Source organism: Schistocerca cancellata, chromosome 3, assembly GCF_023864275.1.
Source record: "Schistocerca cancellata isolate TAMUIC-IGC-003103 chromosome 3, iqSchCanc2.1, whole genome shotgun sequence".
Classification (NCBI taxonomy): Eukaryota; Metazoa; Arthropoda; class Insecta; order Orthoptera; family Acrididae; genus Schistocerca; species Schistocerca cancellata.
Window position 1 is genome coordinate 342,003,090 of NC_064628.1, and position 14,102 is coordinate 342,017,191.

General features: G+C 43.0%; 1 protein-coding gene across 1 annotated transcript in view; it reads left to right on the forward strand.

The window, feature by feature from the left end:
- The window catches only part of LOC126176298 (uncharacterized), a 370,925-nt gene that overhangs the window by 21,048 nt on the left and 335,775 nt on the right, over positions 1-14,102 (forward strand). Inside the window, exon 3 of the mRNA XM_049923448.1 lies at positions 7,510-7,649. Within this exon, the coding sequence (XP_049779405.1) occupies positions 7,510-7,649 (140 nt within the window). The remainder of the gene's footprint in view (positions 1-7,509; positions 7,650-14,102) is intronic.

Genomic DNA, 14,102 nt, shown 5'->3' on the forward strand with positions numbered 1-14,102 from the left:
TCAGTTTTTTGGTAAAGACGGCAAGTGAATACAAATTAGTTCCGTGTACCCTATCATAAGTAAGCGAAAACACGACGCCAATAAACATCGTTTTGTACAATCTGTGTTGCCCCCGTATGCTTCCTTATTATGACGTTTTGTTTTCCATTGCTGACAACATCAGCGACCCAGCAGTTGTGGGATTGTAGCTGCCCGATAAGGGTGTGTTACTGCAAGTGAACAATCTGCAACATTTAAACATGTACGACCCTAGAATACGATTTCAGGAAACGTTGCTGCTATCGTGTGTCATTTCTACCACTGCACCTTATTCTTATGTAGGTTAGATGCTGGCAGCAGTGTGAGAGACAAAGAAAACTTTTTCTCGTGTTTGTATGTGTGCCTAGTTCCATTTACTTCTCGTAGTAGCTACGTCCACACTTGAGCTCCTTTTGTGTACATCTACGGTAAACTACCTTTCGAATTATATAAGTTTCATTGCCTTCCTTATATGATTAAATTTACAAATCGGTGCTTTAATTTTCGATGCTCGCGTATTAATATTACAAACACTAAAACTTAGTGCCAATATTTACCATTGAGCCAGAAAAAACTCACCTTGAGAACTTTCCTTCTTAAAATAACTACTAGGGCTGTTTTTTTTCCCGAGATCCGATCATGGAAACCACAATGAAATCAAGAATGTTTTATCCGCAACATTGAGCTACACCTTCCAGTTACTTCTCTTCATTGTCGCCGCTCCGACTTATACATTTCTTTTCAGTGAACACATAGTGCGTTGTGGGGCGATAACACTGTTGTATAAATAATTCAAAAGCCAAGATCGCTTGAATACTGTTAACTCCAGTAAACAGTATTCAAGCCATCTTGGCTTTTGAATTATTTATACATTTGTAACAGCATGGTACCAACTTTCCAACACGTCCGTCATAGAAAGCAACCACTTTTGCTTTCGGCCAATTATCTACACTGGTTTGCAGTTCGTTGTCTGCGAAAAAATGCTCGGGAAACGAATCACTCAACATTGAAATTGTGAACGGACAGTTTTGTCAAATGGCCTGACCCACTCGCTGAACAAGATCATCGATTGACACTCTGTTCTTTCCTTGGCTGCCTGCTTTATGAACGTCAATACGTTCTGCATGAAAGTTTCTGCACCACTGCTGCACTTTGCTGTCATGCATAACAGATACGTCAGGTGGGGTGGGCCGCGCGGTGTTGAGCGTCTTGCCACGGTTCGAGTCCCCCCTCGGGCGTGGGTGTGTGTTGTCCTTAGCGTAAATTAGATTAAGAAATGTTTAAGCCCAGGGACCGATGACCTCAGCACTTTGGCCCCATAGGAAATTGTTACAAATTTTCAAAATTTTCCATGTAGGCTGCATGAAATCCGGCGGAACCCCTCTGCGTGAAGTAATCGAATGACACCTCACACTTCACACTTGCCCGGGAGATACTACAGTTGTAGGCATCTTTACGTGCTCTCCGTGCCTTCAAAACTGAAAAGTGTAACGCGATGCTATCGATGGGCACAGTAGAGACACTGCACATCACATCTGCGCAAAGCTCCCTCGAATTTTCACTATACTTTTAATTTCGCGACCGATCGGAGCCTGAAAAAGACGAAAAAAAAAAGAAATCTCTTGTAATTTTGCTGCCTAATACCAGTCACTGTTCCTGAAGGAATGAATTTTCAAAATAACTCTGTTCATCAAACTTGAAACAGTCAGTAAATTTATCTTTGAATGAATGTAATTGCAGCTTTTAATACCAGAATGAAACTCACGAGCCGGCCGCTGTGGCCGAGCGGTTCTCGGCGCTTCAGTCCGGAACCGCGCGACTGCTACTGTCGCAGGTTCGAATCCTGCCTCGGCCATGGATGTTTGTGATGTCCTTAGGTTGGTTAGGTTTTAATTAGTTCTAAGTTCTAGGGGACTGATGACCTCAGATGTTAAGCCCCCTAGTGCTCAGAACCATTTGAACCATTTTTTGAAACTCACGAGATTTTTTACTTCTTTCTTCAACAATAGCTTTGCGAAATTTTTGAAGTAAAATGAAACTGGTTTTTCTTGCCAGATTGAATTTCATTTAGTTTTGAGACACCAAACAAATGAATTTCATCAAGTAGCGTTACAATCCGTACCATCAAAGATGCGTGTCTCCACTTTCTTACGTAAATGAACCACACAAACATAGCATTAAATGCGATTACTTTTGCACCTAACACATAATAATTTTAAAATAGGTTATAGCAAACAAAATATAAGGTTTTTGAAATAAGAAGGTAACACTTCTGAGAATTAACTATTATTGTATTAATGCAAAATTAATGCAAAAGTACCGTTTACCGCCTTCCTCTGCACCGATTTTAGCACAAAATATTAAAGATCAGCGCACCCATAGATTGCCTCTCTCAACCACTACTAGCTGGCTGCTTCTCCCACTTCAGTCGGCCTGACATACTCGTCCTTCCAAAAAAAGAAAGGGCGTGCCTGAAACGGTAACTACCACGCTACTTGCTAACGCTGTGTCGGCGGTGTGTCTGGGCCGCTCTACAGCGCATTTCTGCTGTTGGTAAGGTATCCCACAAAGGGAAAGGGCAAGGGTAAAGTCTTGGCAGTTCACAGTTCTCCGTCTCATTAACTAAATACCACTCTGATTTAGCCCATTACAAATGGTTTTTTGAAAGCCTCCTATAGTGAAAACAATGGGTTTGTAGATAAAATGACACATTTTTAGTGATTTTACTGGTCTCATACAGATAGGATTTTATGTATATAGACTGAAACGGGGAGTGAAAACCTGTTTCAAACACGGGAATTGAACCCAAGTCTCCTGCTAATTAGGCAAGTACGTTAGCCACTAAGCCACCTTGTCACAGCGTTTTCACACAACTGTACAGATTACCCTGGCACGTCTCCCTTCTCGATCCAATTTCTCATTGTCACCCCCAGCGTACTTTAAATTCCCCCTTACATACGAACACAATTGCCGAAGCTACTCATATTCTGGAATAGCACTCAGCATCGAACGTAAATGGGGTTCCACCATGAAACCCAGGTGCAAGTAGTGATACAACTGAAATGACACAATTTCAGAGACTTTACTAGTCTCATACAGATATGATTACAGTTATACAGACTGAAACGGCGGGTGAAAATTTTCACTTGTGTTTCAGGCTTGTTCCCCCATTTACGTTCGATGCGGAGGTACTATTCCAGAACATGGAGAAGCTCGGCAATTCTGTTTGTGTGTCAGGGGGAATTTAAAGCTGACTGTGTGAGGATTTGGGTTGTGGATGAAGGCTTTCGAAGGTAATCCGAACAGTTTTGTGAACCGCTGTGCCAAGGGGACTTAGTGACTAACGCATCTGCACACTAAGCAGGCGACCTGGGTTCGATTCCCGGCCTTTGTACAAATTTTCACTCCCCACTTTGGCCCACAAGCATAAAATAATACATAAATAACTTTTGTTCTACAAGTTACGATTTTCTTGTATGCATATTTTACACGACGCGTTTCGGGAAATGATTCCCATTTTAAAGTGTATTTTCTCTTGGTACTAAGCCATTTTTACGTATTATAATGAATTATTGTTTTCTCAGGAAAAGACCCGACTTCACAAATATGACCTTTTTTTCTTTAAATACATGAGTATATAACAGCGAAATAAAGTATTCACTCGCTGATCACACTTTAACAATCATCTTTGAATATCTCTCCCCCTATATTCACACTGAAATAATCATTAAGAAGTTACATTAAATACTGACAAAACGCTGTGGAAATGTAAATATAATGCTGTTCCGTTACAAAGGCTGCAATCGTTGGAAGGTGGGAATGTGTACAGCACGCTCGTCATGAAGATGGAGAAGGGAACTCAGCACTTGATGACTGATAAATTTAAAATAAGCAGACGTCTGAGGTGGGGTGTGACGTGGCCGACCGGTACCAATTCTCCGCATCTACAACACTCCAAAGTGGCAAGTGTGCTCCTGTGCCCTGTGAGCTTTTACTCGGCGCTACTGTAAAACCATGAAGGATTCTGATACGAAATGGTTCGTTGGAAAACGTCCTTTGTCATTCGCCTCTCCTGAGAGCAGACATAACAGAATTATTTGCCACTCGACATCACAACCCCATTGCTAATCTCCGTATTCGCTGCTCACCCTCTGCAGTTTCACTTTGTGCTGGCAATTACGTTCTGTTTATTCAGTTTTGCTAACTTCGTTAAATCATCGGGGATTGTTTGGATTGACTTTTGCTTTTACTTCAATTTCGCTAATTAGTTGGATTTTCCCCGCAATAGACGAGCTTTTACAAGCCAGAGTTTACTGGTTTAAGCAATTTGCATTCGCTCAATAACTACAGCCCCTTCACAGCAGCCCGGCCAGCCAGGGTGGCCGAGCGGTTCTAGGCGCTACAGTCTGGAACCGAGCGACCGCTACGGTGGCAGGTTCGAATCCTGCTTCGGGCATGGATGTGTGTGACGTCCTTAGGTTAGTTAGGTTTAAGTAGTTCTACGTTATAGGGGACTGATGACCTCAGATGTTAAGTCCCATACTGCTCAGAGACATTTAAGCCATTTATTCAGCAGTCCGTATGGTATCTTTGTGGGATCTATAGAAGCAGATTGAATGTTTTCTATCGCTTAACCCCTAACAAACTATTTCGGCCAGACGATATTGAGCACTAAGGCTTCCTGGAACACAGCAAGAGAACTATTGTGTTGAAAATTGATCATATTATTCGGTAGGTATCGTAGCTTATGCGCCCTGTGCCACCAAGCCACTTTTGTGAAAATTAAGCCACGCCGTTTCTCGTGTAAGTTTATAGACATTTTGCAGCTTCCATCATAATTTGGAGAATATTAGTAAGTGATCTATTACATTTTATTTGACCGAGAACCTTTCGTACAGCTATTACGTGACTTTCTCTGAACTTAGTTGAATTTCTACGTGTCAATTTTCAGCAGTCATGCATATGGTAACAAGTCTCATTCCCGAATGTTGGTGCAGAAACACCTAGATCCACATACACTGAATGCAAACCGGTGTTAAGCGCAAGGTAAGGTGTACTTCCCATTGTAGCAGATATTCTTCCTCTACAGTTCGCCTACTGAGAACGGGAAGAATTGCTTACGTGCCTGCTGTAAATGTAGGCTTGCCTTCGCTTTCCCAACAAATACCGTACATAATACTGGTTTTTGAAAGTTTGTAAGTTGCCTTTTGCGGGGTAACTAGCGTCAGCGAGGTCAGGTTTTCACCATCTCCGTGACGCTCTTCTGCGAGTCATACAAATCTGTGATGAGAGTCCAGTTGTGACTCCTGGCTATTGTGGTCATAGAATACCATATTTTTTTCGTTTTGTGAAATGCATCATTTTACATTCAAAGCATCTTGCTGATCTTTGCGTCATTTTTAATCTTACTGAGACCTAACAGAAGATTTGTGTGGTGTTTTACTCATATTACTTAATTATATATAGACAAGCGCATCATCTGCAAATAATCATATTGTCTGTTAGGTCATAAGCAACAACAAAGACCTGGACGCATTTCCCTGTGACCCACCTGAAGATAATTCCACACCTGTTAATGACTCTCCATCCAAGATAACATGCTGCGTCTCCCAACCTATAAATCCCCAATCCAGGCACAAATTATCTTCGATATGCTTGAACTTTCGTTAGCAAGTTCGGTTGTTTGAAATTCGCCTTCCGAAAATGGCAATGTATTTCTTTTTCCACTTACTATTTCGATACCTATGCCCCTTCTCCTATGGGTCTCGATTTATTAGTGAAATTACGCTATTTATGTAAGTGGATTTTTATGTCTTTTATTGTTGTACTGCAAGTCATGTTTTCGTAAAGTTGTACATCGTTGCTGCATACTCTTCTTCTATTGTATTTACAAACACTGTTGTCCATTCCTTTTCATACTTAACTCCCATCTGTTTCCACACGATTTTTAGACAAAACGGAGACCTGAGGCTACATGAGCGTTTCTCTTTGTGTATGGTGACATATTATTTTTTTCTCAGATCTCGTTTTTGTGTAAAAATCATGTGAACACAGGTAGCAGTGAAGTATGAAAAGATGTGGACAACAGTATTTATAAGTACCATATAAGAAGAAAACATACTAAATATGCACAATTGGACGAAAAATATGACTTGCTGTCTAAATATAACAGGCATAAAAACAAGCCGACCTGCAGAAATCCACTTCCACAAGTAATGTAGTTCCAGAAATAAATCGAGACCCACAGAGGATAACACACAGGTGTCGAAACATGTTTGTTTAAATAGAAAAAGAAATACATTGTATTTTGCAGAAGGCTGAGTTCAGAAAACCGAAAATGATTGACGAAAGTGTGATCATATCTGGTATCGAATGAAATTTGTGACTGGGTCGGGGCCGGCCGGTGTGGCCGAGCGTTTCTAGGCGCTTCAGTCTGGAACCGCGTGACCGCTACGGTCGCAGGTTCGAACCCTGCCTCGGGCATGGATGTGTGTGATCTCCTTAGGTTAGTTAGGTTTAAGTAGTTCTAAATTCTAGGTGACTGATGACCTCAGCTGTTAAGTCCCATAGTGATCAGAGCCATTTGAACAATTTGACTGAGTCGGGGATTTGTGGATATGGAGGAGGCAGCACGTATTCTGAGATGGAGGGTCATCACGGGTGTGAAAGTTAGCTCATGCGGGAGCCAGGGAGGTGCACTGTGTCCTTTGCGTAGTAATGACCTAATAGATAATATTATTAGCTACCTAAGAGGTTTTGGTGATGCGCTTGTCTGCAGTGATGTACTAGCGGAAAAATTCTACAGATACCTTTTGCCAGATTTTAATAGGATTTGAAAATAATGCAAAGATCGGCAGTATGCTTTAAATGTGCAGAAATGCAAAATGTTGCATTTCACGAAACGCAAAACATAGTATTCTATGACAATAGCCGTATAAAAACCAAAATTTAATTCGATTCTTGTATTTGGATTCAAAAAATGGTTCAAATGGCTCTGAGTACTATGGGACTTAACTTCTGAGGTCGTCCCCTAGAACTTAGAACTACTTAAACCTAACTAACCTAAGGACATCACATACGTCCATGCCCGAGGCAGGATTCGAACCTGCGACCGTAATGGTAGCGCCTAGAACCGCTCGGCCACTCCAGCCAGCATTTGGATTCATTTATGAGTTAGCTTATAGGAATTATGTTTTCAGGAGACACATGCTTGGTACGAAATCAACAACTAATGTTTGTTCTAGAGCATCCTGCAGAGATTCTTCAGAGAAACTTGGTGTTTTTGCAGCTGCTCCCAATCCCAGTTAAAAAGTGTTGGTGTGATAGTGAAATGCAGACCACACACATAATTTAATTTAAGCATTCTCTATCAGAGTCATCTTTTGTGTTTTTCAGATGTTTTAGTAACGAGTACTTTAGAATGGACAACTGTGAAATAGTGTCCTCGGCTCTGTGAGGTGTTGACAGAAAGGCGTGTTGGGCGTGTTGCAGCTATCCAGGCGCTGGACTCGCTGCAGCGGCAGTTGGCCATCTCGTTCGGCCCGGACCTCCTGCCCGCGACGCACCATGGCGAGCCGCACGGCCTCCACTCCTCCATGGCTGTAATGCGGCGACTCCTGGTTGACGCTCAGGTCAGCACACCACCCACCTGCTCTCTACTGTCTGTCTCATAGCAATACGCACTACAGGCGTGATGTACCAAAGGGATCTATTTTGTATCCTCTTTTGTTTCCGATTTACAACTGTGGTTTTCCGTTTGCATTGTCAATATCTTTTTTCCAGATATTATTGCAACAGACTCCACCGCAGTGACATAGATTTAAATATTGCGTTATTGTGGTTTCATTACTGTTCATAGTCGCCCGTGGAGCTACTCGTATTTTCAAATTTTTGAATAATCTAACAAAACATTCACCATCTGTGAGCTGGATTCGGGCACTGAGGATTCCTTACAAACTTAATCATGTATACAGACAGTACGTCCATTTCAGCAATCCAGGATCTCGATGATTTTAGCTGTCATCGACAATGATACCGGCAAGATATTGGTCCCATGGATTCCAAGACTTTCGAGGATATTTTAATTTCAAGTTTGAAGTCTTTTGATTACACTGACTTTTAGAAGCTTAACACTTCCACACCAGCAAAGGCTTATAGATCTCAGTATGTGACGTACATGTCAACTTTATACGTCTACCTATTCCTGAGAAAGAGGTTGGTAGAGCACTTGCCCGCGGAAGGCAAAGGTCCCGAGTTCGAGTCTCGATACGGCACACAGTTTTAATATGCCAAGAAGTTTCATATCAGCGCACACTCCTCTGCAGAGTGAAAATCTCATTCTGGAAACATTCCCCAGGCTGTGGCTAAGCCATGTCTCCTTAATATCCTTTCTTTAAGGAGTCCTAGTTCTGTAAGTTTCGCAGGAGAGCTTCTGTAAAGTTTGGAAGGTAGGAGACGACGTACTGGCAAGAAGTAAAACTGTGACGACGGAGCCTGAGTCGTGCTTGGGTAGCTCAGTTGGTAGAGCACTTCCCCGCGAAAGGCAAAGGTCCCGAGGTCGAGTCTCGGTTCGGCACACAGTTTTAATATGCCAGGAAGTTTCATATCAGCGCACACTCCGCTGCAGAGTGAAAATCTCATTCAAGAAGGATGTTAACAGACGGGGGAAAAGACAGCCAGTCGGACAGCAAATGCCAAGAAATTTTTCTGTGATATAATTGCAAATTAACATTTTCAGTTTTTCCCTTTATTTGTACAGAGAAACCTTTCTTCTTGCCAAATTTCACGATTGTGGACCAATGGGAAGTACCCTATAGGTTTTTATGAGTGAGTTTTCGAGTATCACAATATGTGACAAAATGGCCGTATCTTTTGTTTGCTTCACTTTCTTACATCGGCGAGGGACATAAAATTTCAACTTTATACGGATACCAGTTCCTGAGAAAAATGGTTTTGAACAATCGGAAGACACTCGGACAGACTGAAGGACAGCCAACAACAGTGATCCTGTAAGGGTTTCATCTTTACCGATTGAGGGACAGAACTCTAAAAACGGTCATACGTCATTTAGAGCCACAGAATTCATCAAAACATACTGTGATGAAAATGAAGAGGGTTGACTAGAAGCCAAAATTATCAGTTAAATAACATCAAGTGTAACTTTACACCACCGATCTAAAACACCCCTTTGAAGTGTGTGAGTGTACAGGTCACCAGTTTGTAATTTGTTGAATTCTTGAAATCTCCCTCATTTCCCTAGCTTTTAACCCGTCTGGTGTTGGATCCGTTTTTCTGGACTTGGCGAATTTTATTTTTCATTATTTTACTATGTTGCCGGATATGGAACACTGCACCCACGTGGCGAACCTGTGTTCTCTACCGCTCGCTATGCACGCGGTTCGGTCTCACCCGCTTTCAGACCAGCGAGCACTCAGCGAGTGCGAGCTAACAGAAGCGTGGTGGGAGGGTGGTTCACTTCCACGCGGCTAAGAAAACATGGCGGTTAACTAAGAGACAAAGTACCAGGAGGCGTACCCACACTGCAACATCGCAGCCTATGCGAATCCGCGTCATTTCCGCGCAAGCGGCTGTGTCACTAGCCGAGATAGCGTCGGCGATCTTCGGCAACTTCCACCAAGCTATGCGAAGTTTTTTCACCTCTTTCCTCGCACACCACAGGCGGATCGGGCCGGCCCTTGCAGCTCTCACTACATGCCCTTCCCGATGCCACAGCCGTAAATCTAACCTATGGGACAGAGGTCGTTTAGTTCCATCTGCCTGCGAATCGTGTATGGTTTGAGTGATACTGCATTTTTATCTGTTTGTGTATCATATTCGCTGAAGAGCATTTTGGAGACAAGACCAGCATTTACCAAAATGAGCGTGGGGAATCTCCTAAAACCACACTCAAGCTGTCCCGTGCACTACGCCACAGTAATTAATCCGCCGCGCGAATTCTATCTGGGTTTGGTTCACCTTCGTGGCTCAACGGATAGGGTACTGGTCGTGAAGCTACAGGGCCAGCTCTGAGATATTGAGATTTAACCTGTGTGTATCCTTTGCGACAGGTTATACCGTTCAGAAATTTGAAAATATCTTCATAGCCGAAGATGAGCAGTAATCAAAGGAAAATAAATCCATTCTTTGTCCATGCGATGATAGCCACTGCGGTAGTACGTCATCACCCACAGTTCTTGCAGACGACATAAACAGAGATAGCAACAATCCTCTTCCTGGAAGGGCAGCAACTGAATATGATTCAAAGCAAATCCATTGTCATTAAATTACGATTAGAGTCAGTATGTAGAACTCAGCGCTTCTCATAGAACTCTAGAGGCCGACTCAGTTAATGAAACACGAGAAGCAGATGGTTTCAATTTTTGGGGCTACAGCTGGATCACAACTTCAATTGGAACACCCACACCATAGACTAAACGAAGATCCTTAGTTCAGCTACATTTGCAATAATCGTGGTTATTGTTATTGGTGACTTAAAAATTAAAAAGTAACTAGTTCACTCTGTCTGTTTAGAATATCTAATGAGTTATGGAATAATTTTTTTGTGTAAACCCAGCTAACAGGAATTATGTTTTCGGAAGACAGATGCTTGGTATGACAACAATTGCGAGGTGCCGAGGCTAGCAGTGTATTTAATACTAAATCCTTCTAGAATCTACATATGTAAATGATGCTCTAAGCCCCCCCCCCCCCTATTCTAACTCCCACTTTTGCTGTTGCACATGGATTAAAAAAGAAACGCGAACTGACTGTAATCGACCCTGCAAGTGGAGTAGAAGAGAGTTTGGCACCTGCAATAATTTCATTTGATAAATAAGTTAAATAAAGGAAAGTTTCATTTACGTAGTGAGAAATGATAGGGTTGCTCTACCGATTTACAGAATGAAAGTTCTGTCCAAAATAACAATACGATTTATTATAACTCAAAATAATAAACAAAAACACATGAAACATTTACAATACATCAAATTGGCTCAAATTGGATACTCAAATAAATGCTGTGAAGGTGAAGTTGTCCCTAAACTAGATTGTGACATTTATGACGAAGTGGTATGTGGAGCCAATTCCTTGCAACCCAAGTCTTAAGAGACACACACAACCAACCCAGCATTAATTGCTGCTACATTAGTGAGAACTCAGACAATGAACACCCAAGACAGATCAAAGTTAGAAAAGACAAACAGGCGCGCTCTGCTGAGCTCGGATTATCACCTAGCAAAATTGCCTGCTTTGCTGGTGCTGCAGACGTACATTACCAAGCTGTCTTCTTAACTGCACGGACACGATCTGGCATACCGTAGGCGATGGCTGGTTGCTTCGACGTCCCGTCCTGGTGATGATAATGTCGCGAGTATAACCCGAAACAAATTATCCTAGCCTGGTTGTCCACACTAAAGACTTCCTAGCAATACAAATGCGCCTCTGAGGGAGATGAAGAAGGCTCGCCACACAATCACTGACGGTACAGTGATTGATTTTAACAAGCGAAGTCACACAGTAACTCCGATACAGTCAACTTTAGCCAAAACTGCTCAAGACAGACAACATAGGCCTCTTGTACGCAGAACGCTCAATTGCCAACTGTACTCGGAAAGTTACATTGAAGTCGAAACTTCAGCAACTTCGTCAAACAGTTACAACTAAATAAAAGTATATTAGACAGCCAACGGAAGGCAGGCTGACCAGAGCAGCGAGAGCTCAATCTTGTAACCTACTCTGACCGAAAGGCGAGAGCCGACTACCCCACCAGAGCACCCGTCCAAAACCGAGCACAGAACATTCCCGCCCCCACGACAGTGGCTGTGGTTAAGCGTTCCAATCAGCAACTCGAAAAACCGGCGGAAAATTCCACTCTATTGCCGGTGCACTACCATTCCACCAATGGAGATTCTTGGCGCCAATTTCTGCGCCGATTTTGCTACGTCACGGAGCTATGCCCTGAGCAAGCCAATCACAGTTATGATTTTGCAGAAAGCGCGGGAATTCGCCCGCCACAACTCCCTGGGTACACAAGTCATTTCCACACCTCACTGGTAGCCCGCCAGAAAGTGTTTTCGCTAAGTTTCTGCGAAGTAACGGAACCTCTTGCCCAGCCGCTACTTCAGGCCCCTGCGAGCGTGTCTGCTGCTATTCTACAATATCAGCGTCTGGAAAGCATTCACTTGACTCCCTCACACCCATCGGCTTACCCTTTCAAGATCAGCAGAGCCCGCCTGTCACCGGACCACCCGGGTGACGAGAGACGCTGCGTGGGAAGTCTGCGTGTGAAGGAATAGCAACTTTTCACCGCATGCAATTAGAGAGGAAAATCGTAAGATAGAAATATGAGAGGGGGCTCATGCCATCTCTCATAGCCCCTACGCCATTTTAGATTGTAACTGGTGAGCGGTTAGCTCACTTAGGAGCAAGGTAGTGAGTCAATCGCCCAAGAACAATCTTGCAAACTGACTCCACATGCCGCACTCTATAAAGAAAATCATTGCAACTGAAAAATGCAGCTCATAGAGGGAGGATTATTTATGATGTAGCCAACTTCACCTTCTTAATATGGAACTCTAACACTCACATCACACATCCATACCCAAGGAGCCCCTTCCAAACACCGATTCACACAGTCATTCACGCTCTAAATATGGTCCGGGCATGTGAGCCAAATATGGAGCAGTTTATTCTTTACAGTCAGAGTTGGAGTGCTCCACAATTAAATGCCCAAGATGTTACAAAAATTTGAATCATTAAACTAACCTGAACTCACTCACACATGATACTATTTAAGTTAACAATCTCTTTATGAGCTTTCAGAATCTAATTACAACCTCCGACTCATTCTGTCTTCCTGCAGCAAGAACAACCTTTACAAAATGTTCCCTGAACTGATGGTCCATTCACAATGACAGTGGTGGTATCTGCTTCAGTTTATGGGGACTTCAGGCACACTGTTTGCATACACACAACAATAAATACAAAATACAAAAAAAGCAACATGGTGTGGAGAACAATACAGTAATTTGTAATTTGTGCGTCCTACTCTATCACTTACATAAGAATTACAGTGTAAAACACATAAACACATACAAGGTATAACATACATTACAAAAACAACACTAGAGAAAGAAATTTAAGAAAAAAAACATGGTTCATGGGGCGTCAAGTTGTGCGTGCACATTGCACAATGTTCACAACTGTGCTGAGAATGAGGCACTAAATCACATTGTTAGAAATATTCGAAGCATTTCACAAATTCGTTACTTTCTCTGAGGGGGTTGGTATGTTGAGTCATATGCATTGATGCGTGTGGTTCCATGTCTTGAGCATCGGAGGGGGGCTTTTGGGATGGGGCCACAGTACTGACATCACATAGGGCTAAACGTCGGGTGTTGTTGCTACGTTGTTGCAACAGCAATAGGGTGTGCTGGAGCATCTGCAGTACTCTGTTGAGATTGTGGCAAGACCCACGCATATGATAACGGCAGTACGGTAGGAAGACAACTCCTCATGTCGATTAAATGTCTCTGAGGTCTACTAGTTGGGATGCATCACTAGTCCAGATCTCTTCTCTCCCTGGACAGTACTTTACGTTTCCCAATATTGAAGTTCGACGAGGGATGATGGCACGTGGAGTGACTCCACAAGTGTGTTAGGTCATCCAGACAGAATCGAACTAGGAGCAACGATTGCTACAACTGCTCTCTCATAGTGAGGAGAAGTTAGAAATGAGACAATTCATGTGTTAGAGTTTGTGGCACGATACTGCTTTGTGTATGCAGATCGGCCGATGCTAGTGAGTTATAAAAACCCAAACAGGTGAGTATATAGCGTCCGTTTCTGTTCTGAGGCACATGAGGCGCAGGTTCTGACACCATATGTGATCTTCGTGTACTCACGACAACGTGGTCTGCCGCAGGGAATTCCTCCACACGGCTGCCGCGTCCAGAGAGCTAACTGGTTGTCGCGTGTGGATTGTGTGTCAGTGTCAACGGCCAGCCTCACTTTCGCTTGTGGGCCAGCGAGGATCCCGCCTAATCCCTCAGGTATACAGCCCGGTGACTGTCAGCTTGCAGGACCGG